Consider the following 21,564-nt stretch of genomic DNA (forward strand, 5'->3'; position numbering starts at 1 on the left):
CGGGGCCGGAGGGTCAGCTCCGCGGCATCCTCTGCACCCCGCCCTGCGATCCCCGGGGACGCCCACCCACCCCGCCCCCGCGCCGGCCAGCGCCAGCCCGCGCGTGGTCTCGCTCGCAGGTTCTCGGGCGCGCGGGGGCGGCGCGGGCGGGGCGGTTGGGGGCGGTGCGGGTGGGGGGCGGGACCGGGCGCGGGGCCCCACGTGCCCCTGCCGGGCGGGCCAATGGGCGCCCGGCGTTCGGAAAGATCGCCATATATGGACATGTTCTGGGGCCGCGCGCGCCGCCGGCCCGCGCGCGCGCCCCGCTCCGCTTAAATACGGGCGGGGGAGGCCGTGGTCGATCTCACTCGCCGCAGCCGGCTCACGCTCCTTGTCCTCTCGTCGCTTGTCTGCTCGTTTCTCCGCGTCCTACGGCCGCCTCCTCCGCCGGTAAGTGACCAGGCCTGTCTGGCCTGGCCCGGTGTCCGGGCCCCCGCGCCCCTCCGCAGGCCCGCTTTTCGCTCCTGGCCCCAGAGGCCCGGCCGCGCCGACGCCGGGAACAAAGAGTAGCCGGGCGGCGTGGAGTGGGTGAGGTGGGACGCGCCCCGGCGGGTCCATGGAGGATTCAGTGGGGGTGCTGCCGGCGAAGGGGGCAGGGCGAGGGCGAGGGCGGGGCCGGGACCGGGACCGGGACCGGGCCTGAGTACTGAGAGCACCCGGCCGTGTCTTCGCGGAACAACGCTGCTGGGGGCGTTACATAAAAGCTGGTCCCGGTTCCAGACGGTTAGTCTGCTGCCGGGGCGGCTGGTCGAGGGGGGAGGCGGAACCTCTCGCGGCGAGGGCATTTGTGCAGGGGCTGTTCCTGGGCTCCAGGGCGCGCCTGAGATGGTTGCATTTTTGAGTAGATCGCAATGGAAGAAGAAATCGCCGCGCTCGTCATCGATAATGGCTCTGGCATGTGCAAAGCGGGCTTTGCTGGGGATGACGCTCCCCGGGCCGTGTTCCCGTCCATCGTTGGGCGTCCCCGACACCAGGGCGTCATGGTGGGCATGGGGCAGAAGGACAGCTACGTGGGCGACGAGGCCCAGAGCAAGCGTGGCATCCTGACTCTCAAGTACCCCATTGAGCACGGCATTGTCACCAATTGGGACGACATGGAGAAGATTTGGCACCACACCTTCTACAACGAGCTGCGTGTGGCCCCCGAGGAGCACCCCGTGCTGCTGACGGAGGCCCCCCTGAACCCCAAGGCCAACCGTGAGAAGATGACCCAGGTAACCGTGGCCGGGTCGATTGGGCCGTTCTACCTGTTTCACAAGTCATTTCATGCTCAGTTTTGATTTTTGAAATTCAAGTTTTTCTTTCACTATTTCCAGGGTTCTGTTCTTCTGGCATTTCCTCCCTGAAGTCTCAAGGTTTCTTATTTGTGTTTCTGCTTGCTGCTTTTTCTTTTCTTCACACATCACATTTGTGGCATGCTGGCATGGTGTGTGAGCATGGGGTGGTCCTGGGTCCCTTCCATTGACTAAGGAGCTGTTGCCTCTTGCAGATCATGTTCGAGACTTTCAACACTCCGGCCATGTACGTGGCCATCCAGGCTGTGCTGTCCCTGTACGCTTCTGGCCGCACCACTGGTATAGTCATGGACTCTGGGGATGGGGTCACCCACACGGTGCCCATCTACGAGGGGTACGCCCTCCCCCACGCCATCCTGCGTCTGGACCTGGCTGGCCGGGACCTGACAGACTACCTCATGAAGATCCTCACGGAGCGTGGCTACAGCTTCACCACCACAGCTGAGCGGGAAATCGTGCGTGACATCAAGGAGAAGCTCTGCTACGTTGCCCTGGACTTCGAGCAGGAGATGGCCACCGCCGCGTCCTCCTCCTCCTTGGAGAAGAGCTATGAGCTGCCTGATGGTCAGGTGATCACCATCGGCAACGAGCGGTTCCGGTGTCCAGAGGCGCTCTTCCAGCCCTCCTTCTTGGGTAGGTGTCAGGCAGGCAGCATGACCTCCGTCTGAGGCTGTTGAGAGCCGAGGTGCCTTTCACCTTGAACGTGACCGCTGAGAGTGAGCTTTGTCTCTTAGGTATGGAGTCCTGTGGCATCCACGAGACTACCTTCAACTCTATCATGAAGTGTGATGTCGACATCCGGAAGGACCTGTATGCCAACACGGTGCTGTCTGGTGGGACCACCATGTATCCCGGCATCGCCGACAGGATGCAGAAGGAGATCACGGCTCTGGCCCCCAGCACAATGAAGATCAAGGTGAGTCAGAGGTGGTTGTGGGCTTGGGCTTGGAGGCCTTGCTGGGAAGACAATGCCACTGACTAAAACCACGTTCTTGTTTTTCCAGATCATCGCTCCTCCCGAGCGCAAGTACTCGGTGTGGATCGGGGGCTCCATCCTGGCCTCGCTGTCCACCTTCCAGCAGATGTGGATCAGCAAGCAGGAGTACGACGAGTCGGGCCCCTCCATTGTCCACCGCAAATGCTTCTAAACAGACTGCGAGCAGATGCGTAGCATTTGCTGCATGAGTTAATTCAGAAGTATAAATTTGCCTTGGCAAATGTATACACCTCATGCTAGCCTCATGAAACTGGAATAAGCCTTTGAAAAGAAATTTGTCCTAGAAGCTTGTATCTGATATCAGCACTGGATTGTAGAACTTGTTGCTGATTTTGATCTTGTATTCAAGTTAACTCTTCCCTTGGTATATGTTTAATATCCTGTGCATATCTTTGATTTAAATCCCTAGTTAACACGCGGCTCCGTCACTCTGTGGCTGAGGTGAGAACACATTTATGGAAGAGAAATCCAATGGCTTGATGAGAATCTGGGAGACCAGGAGTTTCTCGACCTGTGCAGGGTATTAATGTGTCAGAGCTGCCTATTCCAGGATTTCTCTAGAGGCTGGCAGGAGTCCTGAACCAGTTGTCATTTCTGTTTTGCCGGTCTTACGGGGTTGGGAAGGTCTGAGCCTTAGGACTTGCTTTCCTTTCTTACCGAAGTTTTCCCGCCAGAACACCGTGGGTTGTTACTTACCTTGAGTTGGAAAACAGTTTGCATTCACACCTGTAAATTTATTCTTTTAATTTATGTAAGGTTTTTGTACGCAATTCTCAATTCTCTAAGAGATGACAACAGATTTTGGTTTTCTACTGTCATGTGAGAACATTAGGCCCCAGCAATGCGTCATTGTGAGGAAATAAAAGTGCTGCAGTAAACTGATCAGTGCCTCCTGTTTTGGGGAATGGAAGGTTGGGTGAGGGTGGAACAGCCTCGGCTCAAATAAGGCAACAGTTTGGTTTCACCCAAACCAGAGGTGAGCAAGTGGTCCTAATGAACATCTCTTCACAGCTGGAATCTGCCTCACGTTGTGGGCTTGTGGGCTTCTAGGGAAAGGAGAACCTGGCTGGAATTGGCCCCCAAGCTGGTGGAAGGAGAAATCTTTTTATACTTGGTGTCCTCAATTTAGCGTAGGGCTGTGCTGCCATAGAAGCACTTGGGGCCACGAAGGGCGTGGCTTTCTCCACACACAAGTAGTGAAGGGCGTGGCTTTCTCCACACACTGGTAGTGGTAGGGTGAGACTTGTTCTTTGGTCAGCATATCAAAGTGGAGCAACCGTGGGGTTAATAAAATAGAGCCTGACCGTTGAGCCATGGAACCTGCGATCTGATGATAGAAGTGTCATCTGGTGACATGAACATGACTCGCAGGCTCTGAGCTCCTTGATGGCTTCTGCCCCAAAACTTTATGTAAAGGCAGGCAGAGTCTTCCTCAGGTATTTCAGATTTTCAAACAATTTGCAGTTTGGGTCAGAAAGGTAAGCTTTCTTCGCTAGATTGAAAAAGCTTAAGGGTTTGGAAGAACATGTTTTTGAAATCTGGAGATGTCATGCCTTTGCTGTTGGGAAGCAAGTTTCACCAGTGGGGGCTGGTGGTGCTTTCTAGTTCAACCTCTAGGTAGTTGGGGAGAGGGCTTCAGGGTCCAGGGGAGGGAGGCCCTGTTAGGCTGGGCTGGATTGGGAGTAAGGGGCCCCAAGAACATACAACTGAGGGAGATGTGGAGTCTCTCCTTTGGGGGGCAGAAGGTGGACCCTGCCAGTCTCACACCTCCGTCTGCTTTGCCCCTGTCCCCTTGCTCATAATCTCCCTGTGACCACCTGTGGAACGCACAAGAGTGACAGGTCAGAAATTACTGTTTTGCCCTGGGCAGTATTCCGCTTTCAGTCAGGACTAGAAAATCTGATTTGAAGCATGAGCAGATTCAGGGAACAGGATAGACCGGACTGAGGAGAGCCGCCGGGGAGGACAGAACACCTTTAGGTGGCCACGATCCCAGCTCCATCCACTCTTCTTGCATTGGGGCCGGTGGGCAAGGCCCTCTACTCCCGGCCTCCGTCTCCTCTGTCCCCTCTGCAAACTGGAGAGCGGTGCCTGCTCCACGCGGAGGCCAGGACACCCTCCCTGTGCGTGGAAGGGGCATGTCAGCCCACCCTCCTGCTCCTGTGGGGTATAGCAGAATTTCGGCAGCACAGAAGACACTGGCCATTCTTTGTGGTGCTCTGGGGACAGTAACCGGATGTCAAATCCAATCAGTGTACCCACTGGATGACGGCCGTTGCCTGGCTGAGCCTATTGGAGAGCTTGGCACGCTGCCATCCATCAAAGGACACTTCACTGCCAAAGGGAGGCACTCACGGTGACCTCTCCCCTCGGCCCCCTCCTCCAGCCCCTGTGGAAAATCTCACCTTTTGTCAGCATCGTTTCTCCGGGTAGCTCTGCATACTGAATGCAGGCTTTGCAAAGGAGAGGGAGCTTGAGGAAAAGATTGACTGTAGCCACCATGACTTTCGACACGGAATCGGCTCAAACCAAAGCAAGATGTGGCCAGCTCTGCCTACTTCTACAGAAAGAGAAAGGAGCTTTTCACGGGAGAACATTATCAACAGGCACTTGGGATGCAACAGCTTCAAAGTGGAAAACAGGATTAATCTCCAGACCATGGAAGGACTGGAGATCTGCAAGGAAAAGTTGGGAGAACGTGTAGGCAAATGAGAGAAAAGTATTCAAATGGGCCACTTAGGGAAGATGAAACCTCAAAGGCTGATTGTCTTAATGTTAATCAGCTTAATGAATGGAAGCTTCTGGAAGGGCTGCCTCAGAGAAATGTCTCATATCCTGGGGGACTCCATGATATGAACCCTCGAGAGGCTCCCCTTCCCCAGGTCCCCCAGGTGTTCTGATGCTGAGACAAGTGGAGGATGCCCTCTGAGTGGAGCAGGAAGCTCATGGGTGCCTCCTTCCTGCAGTGCAAGGAGCCTGTCCACATGCCCAGCGGACAGTCAGCAACCACTCCAACTCAGAGTTACCATACCCTGGCAAGAGGTGGACGTTGTGTTTATTGGATGCAATTTCAAGTTCAAGGCCCTTTCATCCCAAGTGGTCAGTGTTTGAGTAGAGGACAGAAACTGTTTCAAGGAGGGAGTTCAAGGATTCACATTAGAAAGGCTGGTCTCTGGTGACCGAGACATTGTGGCTTCCCAGGACCCTTTCCTGGTTAGAGGCCCCAAACATCAGACCTGGAGAGCTCCCCATGGGGTGTTCCCCCAAGAAGCACATGAGCCGCCACTGCTGGGGCTGCGTGCTGCACACAGAGCCCCACATGGTCCCCCACAGCTGTGCTGGCCTGCACCATCAACCCCCAATGACCAGTGGCCATCCAAGATGTTCTCTCCTGCAGGAAGCTCCGCCTCCCCTTTCAGCTCCCTGCTAGGACCAGGAGGGTGCCCTCCAGGGGGGCCTGCCTCAGTGCATGGTTCTCAGGCGTCCTCTAACACTTGCAAGAGGCTGCCCCTCTCTGGTGCCTGTTCCACTTCCCACCCCACTGATGGCGTGTTTGACCCTGGACACGTAGACAGTGAAATAGGAGTGAAGGGGCTTTAGGAGCCAGTGTGGGAGCCAACCCACTCTCTTTTCCCTCTGCTCTGGGACCACAGTGTTCCAGAGAAGGGCTTCTCCATCAGCCTGGAGGCCTGAGAGACGCCATCAGAGCCAACATGGTCAGACATACAGCCTGAGCAAGAAAGAAATCCTTACTGCTGTAAGTTGATGAGATTGTAGAGTCACTTGTTATGCAGCATAATCAAGCCTTACCTGCTTGATACAGCATCATCGTATATATGAGTGGCAACCCCTAGAGTTGTGCAGTGCACCACCTGTGCAGTTGTCCATGGTATCCCTGCACAGCCCAGCCCTGCCCCCTGGTGCACCTATCCCACCACTTCAATGCCTGTGTTATTTGTCTCCCTCCCTGGTCTGTAAGTTTTTTTAGTTTTCTATTTCTTTAATTGTGGTAAACATATGCATCACATAAAACTTATCCTTTTTACAATAGCATCAAAAAGAATAAAATATTTAGGAATGAATTTCACCAAGGAGATGAAAGACTTGTACAATGAAAACTACAAAACATTGCTAAAAGAAATAAGACACAACACATCCCATGTTCATGGATTGGAACACAATATTGTTAAAATGTCAGTATTACCCAAAGCAATCTGCAGATTCAATGCAATTCCTATCAACATCCCAATGACATTTTTTTTTTGCAGAAATAGAAAAATCCATCCTAAATTTCATATACAATCTCAGGCACCCTGCATAGCCAAAACAATTTGGAAAGAGCACAATGCTGGAGGGCAAACACTTCCTGATTTCAAAACTTACTACAAAGCACAAGTAAGCAAAACAGTGTGGTCCTGGGACTTCCCTGGTGGCACAGTGGTTAAGAATCCACCTGCCAATGCAGGGGACACGGGTTCGATCCCTGGTCCTGGAAGATCCCACATGCTACAGAGCAACTAAGCCCGTGCACCACAACTACCGAGCCCATGCACCACAACTACTGAAGCCTGCACTCCTAGAGCCCGTGCTCTGCAACAAGAGAAGCCTCCGCAATCAGAAGCCCACACACTGCAACGAAGAGTAGCCCCCGCTTGCCACAACTAGAGAAAGCCCGTGCACAGCAATGAAGACCCAATGCAGCCAAAAATAATTAATTAAAACAAAAACAAAAAAACAGTGTGGTCCTAGCATGAAGACAGACATAAACCAATGGGACAGAACAGAGAACCCAGGGGCTTCCCTGGGGGCTTCCCTGGTGGCACGGTGGTTAAGAATCCACCTGCCAATGCAGGGGACACGGGTTCGAGCCCTGGTCCGGGAAGATCCACATGCCGCGGAGCAACTAAGCCCGTGCACCACAACTACGGAAGCCCGCGAGCCTAGAGCCTGTGCTCCACAACAAGAGAAGCCACCGCAATGAGAAGACCACACACTGCAACAAAGAGTAGCCCCCGCTCGCCGCAACTAGAGAAAGGCTGCACACAGCAACAAAGACCCAATGCAGCCAAAAATTAAATAAATATATACATTTATTAAAAAAAAAAAAAGAACAGAGAACCCAGAAATACACCCATATATGGTCAAATGATTTTCAACAAGGTTGCTAAGACCTTTCTTTTTTTTTTAACTTTTTTTTTTTTTTTGGCCATGCCGCATGGCTTGTGGGATCATAGTTCCGCAAGCAGGGATTGAACCCAGGCCCTTAGCAGTGAGAACGTGGAGTCCTATCAACTGGACTGCCAGGGAATTTCCAACTAAAACCTTTCAATGGAGAAAGGATAGTCCTGCCAACAAATGGTGCTGGGAAAACTGGATCTCCACATGCAAAAGAATGAAGTTGGACCCTTACCTAACACCATATACAAAAATTAACTCAAAATGGATTAAGGGACTTCCCTGGTGGCGCAGTGGTTAAGAATCCGCCTGCCAATGCAGGGGACACAGGTTCGAGCCCTGGTCCGGGAAGATCCCACATGCCGCGGAGCAACTAAGCCCGTGCGCCACAACTACTGAAGCCCGCGTACCTAGAGCCCGTGCTCCGCAACAAGAGAAGCCACCGCAGTGAGAATCCCACGCACCACAACAAAGAGTAGCCCCTGCTCGCCACAACTAGAGAAAGCCCGCGTGCAGCAACAAAGACCCAGAGCAGCCAAAAAGAAATCAATAAATAATAATAAATAAACGAATTTATTTTAAAAAATGGATTAAGGACCTAAATGTAAAACCTAAAACTATAAAACTCTTAGAAGAAAACAGGACAAAAGCTTCATGACATTGGATTTGGTGTGCACACATACATATATATTTCTGTATACAACCATCTGTATCTATATTAAGCTAAACATGAGTTCCTACTGATGTCCCCAACTCTAATCATTACCATTAGATCAGTCTACACTTTGCCCTTTGTTTATCTGTAAACTCTCACTCTGACAGTGAGAAACCTAGCTCCCAGCATCCACCATGCGTTCACTTAATCATTCAGTTCCAGTGTATATGTACAGGCAGAACTGAGATATTGCAGGTTTGGGTCCAGACCACCAGAATAAAGCAAATATTGAAATAAAGCGAGTCACATGAATTTTTTGGTTTCCGGTGCATATAAAAGTTATGTTTACACTATACTGTAGTTATTAAGTGTGCAGCAGCATTGTCTAAAAGAAAGGTATATACCTTAATTAAATACTTTATTGCTAAAAAAGGCTAACCATCATCTGAGCCTTTAGTGAGTCCTAGTATTAACATCAAAGATCATAGGTCACTGTAACACATATGATAATAATGAAAAAGTTTGAAATATTGTGAGAATTACCAAAATGTGACACAGAGACACGAAGTGAGCGAATGCTGTTGGAAAAGTGGGGCGGACAGACTTGCTCAACACAGAATTATCAACAAACCTTTGATTTGTAAAAATCGCAATGAAGTGAAGCTCAATAAAATGAGGTCTGCCTGTACAGCGGTTTCAGAATTAACCAGTACCAGCGAGGAACAATTTTACCAACTACAGTATGGGTCTGTGTACTGTTCTTTTGCCTTTAGTCTTAGGGATCCACTCATTCCTGAAGTTACTTAGGTCAGCACCTTTCCCCCATCCCATTTAGTGAGGTGGTTTCATCCATTTGTAACAGTCTGCATTCCTTCCTGGGATCCCTTGATCTTCTAAATGTTTTTTTTTTGTTGTTTTGTTTTGTTTTGCGGTACGCGGGCCTCTCACTGTTGTGGCCTCTCCCGTTGCGGAGCACAGGCTCTGGACGTGCAGGCTCAGCAGCCATGGCTCACGGGCCCAGCCGCTCCGTGGCCCAGCCGCTCCGTGGCATGTGGGATCTTCCCGCACCGGGGCACGAACCCATGTCCCCTGCATCGGCAGGCGGACTCTCAACCACTGCGCCACCAGGGAAGCCCTAAATGTTTTTTTTTAAAGCTTGCATACATCGTGGCTCATTTTTTCTGCTGTAAAGTTCTACGGGTTTTGACATTACACAGCGTCAGGTATCTACTATCACAGAACCATCAGGAATAGCCTCCCCACCCCCAAAATGCCCTGTGCCCTCATCTGTTATATCCTCTTCTCCACCCCAAACCCTGGCAACCATGGATTTTTTTTTACTGTTTCCGAAGTTTTGCTTTTCCCAAAATGTCGTATAAATGTATGGAGCCTTTTCACACTGGCTTCTTTCACTTGGTAAACATGCACTAAGATTCTTCCATATTTTTGTCCTGGATCAATAGCACCTGACCTCTTTTTTTTTTTTTTTGCGGTATGCGGGGCACAGGCTCTGGACGCGCAGGCTCAGCGGCCATGGCTCACGGGCCCAGCCACTCCGCGGCATGTGGGATCTTCCCGGACTGGGGCACGAACCCGCGTCCCCTGCATCGGCAGGCGGACTCCCAACCACTGCGCCACTAGGGAAGCCCGCATCTGCCTTTTTATCACTGAATAGTAGTCAATCGTCTGGATATTCCACAGCTTGTTTACCCATTCCCCTATTGAAGGACATCTTGGTTGTTTCCAGATTTTGGTAATTATGAATAAAGGTGCTATAAACATTTTTGTGGAGATTTTTGTGTGAACGTAAAGGTTTCAGATCCATCGGGCAAAAATCCTAGGAGCATAACCTCTGGATTGTATGGTAAGATTGTGTTTATCTTTGTAAGAAACAGCCAAGTTGTTTTCCAAAGCGGCTGTACCGTTCTGCATTCCTGCCAGCAATGAAAGAGAATTCCTGTTGCTCCACAACCTTGCCAGAATTTGGTGTTGTCAGTGTTTTAAAATTTTAGTCATTTGTTAGATGTTAGTGGTCTCTCAATGTGGTCTTAATTTGCATTTTCCTGATGAATAATGATGTTGAGCATCTCTTTATGTGTTTATCGGCCTATTTTATGTCTCCTTTTGTGAAGCATATATTCTAATCTTTTGCCCATTTTTACTGAGTTGTTGGTCTTTTTTTATTATTATTGGGTGGTAAGAGTTCTTTATCCTGTATACTAATAATTTATCAGATGCATATATTGCAAATACTTTCACTCTATAACTTGCCTTTTCTTTTTCTTTTCTTTCTTTTTTTTTTGGCAGTGCTGCATGGCATGCAGGATCTTAATTCCCTGAGCAGGGAATCTAACCTGTGCCCCCTGCAGTGGAAGCCCTGAGTCTTAACCACTGGACCACCAGGGAATTCTCCCATTTTCCCGTTTATCATTAGTGGCTTTTTTTTAAATTAATTAATTTATTTATTTTTGGCTGTGTTGGATCTTCGTTGCTGCACATGGGCTTTCTCTAGTTGTGGCCAGTGGGGGCTACTCTTCGTTGTGGTGCGCGGGCTTCTGATTTCAGTGGCTTCTCTTGTTGCGGAGCACCAGCTCTAGGCCTGCAGGCTTCAGTAGTTGTGGCACACGGGCTCAGCAGTTGTGGTGCACGGGCTTAGTTGCTCCGTGGCATGTGGGATCTTCCCGGACCCGTGTCCCCTGCATTGGCAGGCGGATTCTCAACCACTGTGCCACCAGGGATGTCCCTCATTAGTGTTTTTTGCATCCTATTGTAAGGTCATCAAGATTTTCTCCTATGTTTTTTTCCAGAAGTTCTATGGTTCTAACTTTTACATTCATATCTATGATTAATTTAAAGCTGACTTTTGTGAATGGTGTGAGGTAAGAGTTCATTTTTTCCCTCAAAGATATCCAGCTGTTTCAGCACCATTTGTTGAAAAGACTTTCTTTATTGAATTGTCTTGAAACTTGTGTCAGAAATCAACTGACTATATGTGTGGGTCTATTTCTGACCTCTTCCTCCTGACCCACTGGCCTATATATACATCCTCCTGCTCTCACCACACCCTTGATGACTTCAGCTTTATATTAAGTCTTGAAATGAAGCGGTGTGCATCCTCCACCTTGTTTTTTTGTTTTTGTTTATTTTTGCGGTACACGGGCCTCTCACTGTTGTGGCCTCTCCCGTTGCAGAGCACAGGCTCCAGATGCGCAGGCTCAGCGGCCATGGCTCACGGGCCCAGCCGCTCCGCGGCATGTGGGATCTTCCCAGACCGGGGCACGAACCCGCATCCCCTGCATCGGCAGGCAGACTCCCAACCACTGCGCCACCAGGGAAGCCCCACCTTGTTCTTTTTTTCTTAAAATTGATTTGGCCAGTCTAAGTCCTTTTCATTCCATATCCATTTTAGAATCAGGTTGTCGTTTTCAACAAACAAAAGCCTCCTGTGATTTTGATTAGGACTGCATTAAATCTACAGTTCAATTTGAGAAGAACTGACATCTTAACAACACTGTCTTCCAAATTATGAACACTTTCTATCCCTCCATCTATTTAGGTCTTCTTTCACTTCTCTCAGTAAGATTTTAGAGTTTTCAGTTGAGGGGTGGTACATAGATTTTATTCAGTTTATTCTTAGATATTTGATGTTTGGGGCTATCTTGGTAAATGGTCTTGTTCTTTTCACTTTCCAGTCGCTCATTGCTAGTTAGAGAAATAGTAACAACTGATTTTTGCATCTGCCCTGGCATCCTGCGATCTTGCTAATTCACCTGTTAATTCCAGAAGCAGGTGTTCTACATGCATGACCAGATCTGTGAATAAGGAATGTTTTAATTTTATTCTTTCAGATGTATTTGCCTTTAATTTAATTATTATTTTTGTCTTTTTGTACTTGCTAGCATCTCCTGTGTGATAATTCAACAGACTGAACAGGAGTGATGAGAATAGTACACTATCTTAGGGGGAAAGCTCTCTGTCTTTCATCATTCAATGTGGTCAGCTGTGGGTTTTTCATAGATACTTTTTATCAGGTTCAGGAATTTCCCTTCTATTTTTATTTTGATATGAGGTTTTTTAAAAATCATAAATAGGTATTGAATTTTGTCAAATAATTTTTCTGCCTCATTGAGAAGACCTTGTGTTCTTCCCCTTTACTCTGTTATCATGGTGAATTACAGCGATTGATTGTTGAGTGTTTTTTTTTTAAATAAACTTATTTATTTATTTATGGCTGCATTGGGTCTTCATTTTTGCACGCAGACTTTCTCTAGTTGTGGTGAGAAGGGGCTACTCTTTGTCGCAGTGCACAGGCTTCTCATTGCGGTGGCTTCTCTTGTTGCAGAGCACGGCCTTCAGTAGTTGTGGCATGTGGGTTCAGTAGTTGTGGCTTGCAGCCTCAGTAGTTGTGGCGCAGGGGCTTAGTTGCTCGGTGGCATGTGGGATCTTCCCGGGCCAGGGCTTGAACCTGTGTCCCCTGCATTGGCAGGCAGATTCTTAACCACTGTGCCACCAGGGAGGTGCCAATTGTTGAGTGTTAAACCAATCTTGTATTCCTGGGTTAAACCCCACTTTTTCATGATTCTTTTATATATTTTTGATTTGGTCTGCTAGTATGTTAAGTGTTTCTGAATCTGTGTTTTTGAGTGACATTCATTTGTATACAGTATTCTTGTAGTATCTTTGCCAACTTTTGGTGTCAGGGTTTGTGATTTCTCTCTTTTTTTTTTTTTTTTTTTGACCAGTTTTGTTAGTTTGCTAGAGCTGCCATAGCAGATTACCACAGACCAGGGGGGCTTAACCAATAAACATTTATTTTCTCACAATTCTGGAGGCTAATAGTCTGAGATCAAGGTGCCGGCAGGGTTGTTTCTCCTGAGGCCTCTCTCCTAGGCCGTTTCCTCCCTGGGTCCTCACAAAGTTGCCCTTTGTGTGTGTGTCTGTGTCTTCATCTCTTCTCATAAGGACACCAGTCATGTGGTAGATTAGGGCCCACTCACATGACCTCGTTTTAACTTAATTACCTCTTTAAAGACCCCCATTTCCAAATACAATCACATTCTGAGGTACTGGGGGTTAGGACTTCAACACACGAATTTTGGGGGGGGACACAATTCGGCCCATAACACCCAGTGCAGCTAAAGTTTTATCAAAGTTATTGAAGTTCTCAAAGAACTAGCTTTTGCTTTCATTGATTTTTCTCTCCTGCATATTCATTTTCTATATCATTTTTATTGGTTTTTTCTATTTTCTTTGTCCTTCCTTCTATTTTGGGTTTAATCTTCTCTTTTCTAGGTCTTAACCACAGAAGCATAGATCATGGATTTGGGGCCTTCTTTTTTTATATAAACATTTAAAACTATGTATACCTTCTAATCGCTGTTTTAGCTGCATCCCCAAAATGTTGATATATTGTGTTTTTTCTTCTCTGTGATATAGTTTGGATAGTTTCTATTGTTGTGTCCTCCAGCTCTTTGGTATTTAGTTTTGCTTGTCTATCTATCTGCTGTTAAGTCCATGTGGTTCATTCTTAATTTCAGGTATTGTATTGTTCAGCTTTAGAAGTTCCATTTGGCTTCTTTTAGATCATCTCTTTCTCTTTATTAGGTTTGTGTTTTGTTTTACGTTTGTGAATAAATGTGTGATATCTCTTTTAAAATCCTTGTCTGCTAATTCCAGCATCTCTCTCATATCTGGGCCTGTTTCTATTGACTGATTTTTCCCTGGTATGGGTCACATTTGCCTGCTTCTACATGTCCAGTAGTTTTTCATCAAATGTTGGACGTTGTAAGTGTTATATTGTTGAGCCTCTGGATTTTATTGTCCTTTTTGTAGAGTGTTGAAGTTTGTTCTCACAGGAAGTCAACTTACTTGCAGAGAAGTTTGACCTTTTTGAGGCAATTTTAAAGCTTTGTTAGACTGAGTCTAGATTAGCCTTTGATTCTGGTTTAGCACTGCTACTAGTATGACTCTTACGGAATCTCCATGAAATGCCCTGAGTGCTTAATGAGGTCTGTTGGGAACCCAAATGTCTCTGAGCTCTGGGAATTGTTCAGCTTCACACCTCTCCAGGAGTTGTTCTTTGCTGAGTCTCATGGGGTTTCCTGTACATGTGCACAGTTTAACATTCATAATTAAGGGGACCTCTGTATAGATTTCCAGAGCCCATTGTCTGCACAGCTACCTCCTGAGGCACTCTGCTTTGCAAATCCCAGCCGTTTCAGCAGCTCTAAACTCCAGTCTCTGTCTCAGCTCACAAGACCTCTGTGTTCTGTACCTCAGCCCAGAAACTACCTCCAGACAGAAAGCCAAGGTAATTGTAGGGCTCACGTCTGATGTTTCCCTTCTCTTAGGAATCACAGTCCTGGGCTGCCTATTGTCCAATGTCTAAAAACAGTTGCCTCATGTTTTTTCTTTCCAGTTTTCTAATTGTTAATGTCAGGAGGGCTAATTCCATACCAATTATCCCATGATGGACAGAAGTAGAAGTCCCTCCTATACTTTGTAATGTATATATTGACATATTTTTATGCATAAAGTTATATTTTTCCATGACCTGATTTTTCTTTTCTTTTTTTTGGCCGTGCTGTGTGGCATGTGGGATGTTAGTTCCTAACCAGGGATCAAACCCAGGCCCCCTGCAGTGGAAGCATGGAGTCTTAACCACTGGACCACAAGGGAAGTGCCTGATTTTTCTTTTACTGACATGTTAGTGATGTCTTTCCATGTCAATACATTTAAATGTACTTTCCTCACAGCTACACAGTATTCTGCTATGGAAATTTACCATCAGTTAACTACCTCTCTACTGATGGTTACTGAGGTGGCTTTAAATTTATTACTAATTCACATAACACAGTGACAGGCTTTCTTATTTATGCATCTTTGTGAACTTGTCTGGAAATGCTCACTTTTGCAAACCTCTCAGCCAACCAACCTTGAGCTTTCTTCAAGGGCATTTGCTTTTTAAGATTCTTCCTAATTTTCATGGGGAAATTTCTGTTTAAATGTGGAGACTCTTCCAAACCTTTCTGCCAACTAAATGCAAATCAGGCAGGCCCATGCAACTGGTTTCTTGCTTTCAGTAAATAATACTTCATCAGACTTTGCCAAGACAACCACAGGCCCATCCTGCTCTTTTTATTTGCCATTTTAACCCAAGCATCTACCCAGATTATTAAATATTCTTTGTAAGGATGGCTGGGCCAGGATTCACATACTCTCCCCATTGGAAAAGGTGGCTGCTGCCACGGGTTGTGGTTATAATCCTCCCTGTTGTGATGACACAAGTGTTAGCGCTTCCCCACCGTTCCTACCACCATCCTGATGAAAAATAGACTGCAAGTTGATACTGCCTGCCCCGAGTCAGCAACGTTTATTAAGCACCCACTGTATGCCAGGTGCGGTTCAAGCAGATCCTTGAACTTGGGTAATGCCTGCTGCAGGCCGGGGGGCAGGGGAATGACTCCATGGCGGAGGGAATGCCTGTGCAGGCAGAACCTCCCTGGAAGGTGGGCAGGAGAGGGCCTTCCAGTGCACAGGAGGGCCGAGAACTTTCTGGGCAGAAGGAACTCTATGTGCAAGAATGCCAGGATGGGGAATTCCCTGGTGGTCCAGCGGTTAGGGCTCTGCGCTTCCACTGTAGGGGGCACGGGTTCGATCCCTGGTCAGGGAACTAATATCTCACAAGCCTGGAGGCATGGCCAAAAAAGAATGCCAGGGTGGATAGCTGACCACAGAGTTGGCCAGCAGCCCCTAGGGAATGGGGACCTGCAAGGCCTGGGCCAGGACTCCACCTCAGGGCTCTGACCCCAAATCCAGGCTCCCCCCGCTGTCCCTTGTCAGGAAAAGAAAACCATGTAGCCACGGGGTCCCTTCCCTTCTGGCCTCTTCCGTTTTCATAACCCACTCATCGAGGATGCCGGGCTCTGTCTATGCAGTCTGCTGCTTTTGGTGGTGGGTGGGTCTTCTCTTTGTGTAACCAACTGCCCCAAAACTCAGAGTCTTAAAACAACCATATCCGAGGGTCAGGAATCGGCCTCCCCGGGTGGTCCTGGCTCAGGGTCTCCCACAAGGATGTGGTCAGGCTGTGGGCTGGGCCCATGGTATCTGAGAACTCAACGGGGACCGACTCACGTGACTATTGGCAGGAGACCTGTGCCCTGTGCCGAGAGGAGGAGGCGATGGAGAGAGCCGCGGTCTCACAACCTGCTCTCAGAAGTGCCATGGCTCCACCCTCCTCTGCTGGCCACCAGATCTGCCCTGGCCCAGTGTGGGAGAGGATGGGGGCTTGAGCACCAGGAGGCGGGGCCACTGGGCCACCTGGGAGGCGGTCACCACAGTTGGCTGCTCTTGCGTGTCTGTGTGTCTGCCTATCTATGTGTTTGGGTTTTTTTTTTTTTTTCTTTTGGCCTCACCTCGTGGCTTGTGGGATCTTAGTTCCCTGACCAGGGATCGAACCCAGGCCCCCCCGGCAGTGGAAGCAGGGAGTCCTAACCACTGGACTGCCAGGGAATCCCCTATGTGTTTGTTTTAAAAGCTAATTAGCCAGTTTTATTCTTAAGACACCTCAAGTCCCTCTGAAGCAGGTTAATGCTCTCCTGCTGGCATTATTCCAGAATCCTTTCTTGGGAGGTCCTATGGAATCAGATGGCCTCAGCCTGTCCAGTGTAGACAAAGAATTACCTTGGATTCCTTCTCCAGACTTCTTTTTGCTGAAAACACTCATTTGCTGCAAATAAATCCCTTTTTGTGATGCTCACAGATCTTGCCTGTCTTGGTGATTTAGGCAAAGAAGTAATCCAAACTGTCCCTGCAGCTTTGTCAGGCCCAAGAAGGGGTCCACACCCCCACCCCTACTCCAGCCCCAAGACCGCCTATCTCCCTGGGATGCATGGACGAGAGAGGCCCGGTCCAGGACTGCTGCCTGACAGGGGTCTCCTGGACTTTATGGGTGTCCACAGCTATGCAGAAATGAACCAGCTGCCAAGGACAGCACCAGCTCTGATGTCACTGCACGGGGAGTGGCCCAGAGCCAAACTGAGAAGCGTCCAGGAGAAGGGGGCGGGGCCTTCAGCACAGGGGACCCATTACATCAGCCATCCAGGGTCAGGAGATGACTTGTCAGCTTTTTGCCCCACATGGCCCCTGTGGAAATCAAACAAGCAGTCTTGCCCATTTTTAAAGATAAATTAAATGCATCAATATAAAACGTCAGGCAGCAACATGGAAGGGAGAGGGTAGAGAGGTGGATGGAGTTGCGTGATTTATCGGCTCTTTAATAAGCATTTCTGGGGCTGCTCTGGCAGCCTCCCACCAACCACACAGTGCCCGAGGGCCCCTTCACTGAAGTTGTGAACAGAGCCAACCCCTGGTCTTGGCACCCACTGGCCAGGCCAGAGAAGTGTGTGTTCTCTCAGCTGGTGTCTGGGAACATCGAACACAAACTGCATTGGGGAAGAGATGAGAAGGAGCAAGGGGCGGGCAGGCGGGGGGCCATACTGGCCGGGGAAGGTCTCACCAGCTACCTTGGGGCCAGGCCAGGCTCTCCTGTGCGGTTACACTTTGGGAGCCTTAGCACAGCTGAGTGCCTGTTGGAGCTGGAGCAGAGCGGGCCCCCGCTGGCTGTGCTCTCCGGTGTCCTCAGTGAACCTGCAAGGGCCCTTCGAGAGCTTCTGCCCTCCCTTCTCCTCTCTCCCACCATGGGCACCTTTTCCTTGCATCCCACCAACACCAGCTACAACCACCCAGAAAATGTTTGCCAGTCTGGTAGGTGACAAACGACACCTCCTGGTGCATGACTGACTTTTGGAGGGCTACAGCATCTTTTCATTTGTTTGGGGCCGTCATGGAATGTCTTATCGTAACTGTTGCCTATTTTCTATTGAAGTACTGCTGTTGTTCCTTGATGGTTAATAAAGACCCTCTGCTGCGTGGAGAATGTTAATGTTACTCTGTGTATGTTATACACAGTGGCCTGGCCTATTGCCACAGCACTGGCTCTGGTGTGTAGCTGGGAGGAGGGTCGACCTTGATCTGAAAGGTGGTCTGCAGACTTTCTGGGTTTATATTCACTACTTTATTGTCAACAAATACTTAGAGAGGGCCTTCTGGGAGCCAGGCAGGATACAGCCGGAAACGCAACGGGCAGAAAAAACTCACATCCTAGTGGGGTGGTGGTGTGCGTGGGGGGAAACAGACTCTTAAAACAAGGAAACTGCAGTGCACTGGAGGGGATGCTAGCTGCAGGGAAGCAAAGCTGGGGGACTGGGGAGGGGGTGAAAACTTTAAGTGGGGGTTAGAGGAGGCCCCTCTGAGAAGACAACATTTGAACAAAGGAGGAGATGGCGGGCAAAAGAACAGTCCCCAGAGAGATGGACAGTGCAAATGCCCTGGGATAAGCGCAGGCCTGCGTGTATTCCAGGAACTACAGGGAGGTCAGTGCATCTGGAGGCCTAAGAGTCTGGGGTCATGAGATGCTGGTGGACAAAGCAGGGAGTTCAGATTAGGCAGGGCCTGTGGGTTCTCTCAGTGGTGGGTGGGCAGGCTGTCAATCCTCTAGCAGGGCAGTACAGGCAACAAAATAGGATTCCCAGTTTGGGTGAGGCCACTGAGGCTGGGAGCAGAGTGACTTACAGAGGTTTACAGAGACAGAGGCAAAGCCCCGCCCAGACCTGAGTCCACAGGCCCCTCTGAGGACCTCCTGGTCTGCTCTGCCCTCCTCCTCTCTGGGAGTTGGGGTTTCTGATCCGAACCCAGGCAGCTCTTGGGGAGCAAAGGCCCAGGCCTGGTGACAGGAAGGGTAGAGAGATGGGGGTGATGGATTTCCCCAGTCACACGTCCCTACAGCTGGGGGAGGGGGCATTATGCACAGGGGCGAGGGGCTGCCTGCCCTGCTACCCATGTCCTTCTCCACAGGGCTCCCCAACCAAGCTGGGTTCCCCGGAAGGAGTGGGGCAGGGCACATGCTCGCCAGCCCTCTCACTCAGCCCATTCTCCTTTCTGGAGGCGCCACTGGCCTGGAGGGCCCCCTGTGGGCTGCCCTTGGGCCTCACTCTCAATCATCTGGGACCAGGTCACACGCGAGGGCCTGAGGTCGCCGGTCCCAGCGGCCTTTGTGCAGAGCCCCGCCCTGGCCACCTGGGCTGGCCTGAGGCGGAAGCAGTGGCGCCCTCCGCCCCGAGACCTAGCCTGCCCGACGGGTGGAGAGGGGGCGGGGGCCCGCGAGGGGCCAGGCTCCCAAGGGAAGGGACAAGAGCCTGTCCAGGAAGTGCTCTGTTTCCCGAGGGCCCTTCAGAAGCCCTGATAAGTTATCTTCACAGAAGGGGAGGGGGTCGCGGCCGCCCTTGATTCTACTAGTTATTCCCCGAATCAGAGCTGACTTAACGAAAATTCTCCTGAAGCTTTTTCTCTTAAACTTACCGCTCGGCTGCGGGGCTGGGGGGAGGGAAGGGAGGCGAGCGGAGGGAGGGGAGGAAAAGAGGGAGGGGAGGAAAAGAGGGAGGGGAGAAGGGGGGAAAGGGCGGGAGAGGCGGAAAGGACCTGGAAGGAATGGGAGGGGGAGGGGAAGGGGGAGGAAGGAGGGGAAGCAAAACGCGGGGGTGGGGGCAAGCCCGCTCTGAAGTCGGGGTGGGGGAGTGGTGGGACGCGATCCGCCACCAAGAGCCCCCGCCACCCCCAGGTGCCGCCTACCCGCGCCCGCCCGCAGGACTGACAGGGGACCCCCGCCGCTGCGGCCTCGCGGGCCCGGGGGCTCCTTTGTCTCTGGATAAAGGGACACCTCTCGCAGCCAGATGTCGCCCACGGGCTCTGAGGTGGCCATCTCATAAATTCTGCGTCTCCCTTTTGTACCGAAGCGTTTATTCTTTTACAGTAACGACAGTTCTGCAGCAAAAGAGGCTTCCACCTCCCGGTCCTGGTTAGAGGGTCCGGGGGATGCGTGGCCCCCGGAAGGGGAAGGGAGCCCGACTCTCGGTCAGGGCGGGGGCCTCCATACGGCCGGGGAGGGGCGACGCATCTGCAAGACTCCCTGCCCGCGCCCCCCAGGTCTAAAGCCGGGAGGAAAAACTGGTTAACACGCGGCGCCAGGACCCTAAGATAGCGACCCCCGAGAGGCGGGGGCGGGGCCGCGCTCAGGGCCCAGTGCGCACGCGCCCGCTGCCGCCCGCCAGCCTCGCCCGCACTGGGCGAGCCGGGCCGCCGTCCCCGTGATTGGCTCGGGTGGCCGCGCTCTCCGCCAATGGGCGCGCGGCTCCCGGAGCTCGGCCTCAGAAGAGATGGCGGCGGGGGCGGGCAGGCGGTTCAGCTTGGGGCCACCTTCCTGGGTTCTCGGGTCTCTCCTTAACCTTTCTCCGCCGCCCTTCAGTAAGGGAAACGAGGCTGCGAGCGAGCCCTCGATCCTGGTCGCCTCCAAAGGTCGCCTCTCCTTTGCACAGAACTGCAGTCTGCCGGATGTGAAGACCCCGTCCCAACCCACGCTGGCAGCGGGTTGCCCTCAGCCTTAGGAAATTAGCAAACGAGCCTACACTTGTAAAAACCGACAGTATCACCCAAAGTTAGCCGTGGTCTTCTCTAGGTGGTGGGGTTGGAGATGAATACAAAGTGTTTTTCTTCTTTGTAGTTTGTAAGTTATTTTCAACAAATAGATATTTTGTAATGAAAACATTACTTAAAAAATTCATTTGTTTAATGATGAAAATAAGAAGTGTTGGTGAGATTGTAGAGAAATTCGAACCCTCATACAACGCTGGTGCAGCCTTACGGAAAACAATTTGGTCACCCTCAAAAAAATAAAGATAGATTTCCTTTCACTCCTAAGTACACACTCCTGAGCAGGGGCTGGAACAGATACTTGTAGGCCAGTGTTCCTTGTAACATTATTCACAATGGGGAAAATGTCCATAAACAGATGAATGGATAAACAAAATGTGGTCTATCCAGACTAAGGAATACTATTCAGCCATGACAAGGAATGGAGTTCCGCCATACGCTGCGACATGGATGGACCTTGAAGACATTATGCTGAGTGACATAAGCCAGACATAAAAGCACAAATATTGTATCATTTCACTTATATGAAACATCTAAAATAGGCAAATTCATAGAGACAGATTAGAGGTTATGAGGTACGGGAGGAGGGAGGAATGGGAAGTTATTGCTTAATTGGTACAGAGTTTCTCTTTGGGATGATGAGAAAGCTCTGGAAATGGATAGCGGTGGTGGTTGCTGAGCACTGTGAATGTATTTAATGCCACTGACCTGTACACTTGATAATGGTTTTATTTTTTTAATTAATTATTTATTTTTGGCCATGTTGGGTCTTTGTTGCTGTGCACGGGCTTTCTTTAGTGGCAGCGAGTGGGGGCTACTCTTCATTGGGGTGCGCAGGCTTCTCATTGTGGTGGCTT

The 21,564-nt window shown here is 50.1% G+C and overlaps 1 protein-coding gene across 1 annotated transcript; it reads left to right on the forward strand.

The window, feature by feature from the left end:
• Window positions 1–336: 336 nt before the first annotated feature.
• Window positions 337–3,213, forward strand: ACTG1 (actin gamma 1). The gene is made up of 5 exons (XM_029211558.1): window positions 337–429; window positions 885–1,253; window positions 1,529–1,967; window positions 2,069–2,250; window positions 2,339–3,213. The coding sequence occupies exons 2-5, from the start codon at window positions 891–893 to the stop codon at window positions 2,480–2,482; spliced, it is 1,128 nt and encodes a 375-aa protein (XP_029067391.1). The 5' UTR covers window positions 337–429; window positions 885–890; the 3' UTR covers window positions 2,483–3,213.
• The last annotated feature ends 18,351 nt before the right edge of the window (window positions 3,214–21,564 follow it).

The sequence above is a fragment of the Monodon monoceros genome, unplaced genomic scaffold, assembly GCF_005190385.1.
Source record: "Monodon monoceros isolate NGI ecotype Baffin Bay Population unplaced genomic scaffold, NGI_Narwhal_1 Super_Scaffold_9, whole genome shotgun sequence".
Classification (NCBI taxonomy): Eukaryota; Metazoa; Chordata; class Mammalia; order Artiodactyla; family Monodontidae; genus Monodon; species Monodon monoceros.

Excerpts from the sequence above, each read along its gene's own strand:
- ACTG1 (XM_029211558.1), top strand. The coding sequence starts at position 891 with ATGGAAGAAGAAATCGCCGCGCTCGTCATCGATAATGGCTCTGGCATG. Across the intron at positions 1,254-1,528 it reads ACCGTGAGAAGATGACCCAG|ATCATGTTCGAGACTTTCAA; the intron begins GTAACCGTGGCC and ends TGCCTCTTGCAG. Across the intron at positions 2,251-2,338 it reads CCAGCACAATGAAGATCAAG|ATCATCGCTCCTCCCGAGCG; the intron begins GTGAGTCAGAGG and ends TTGTTTTTCCAG.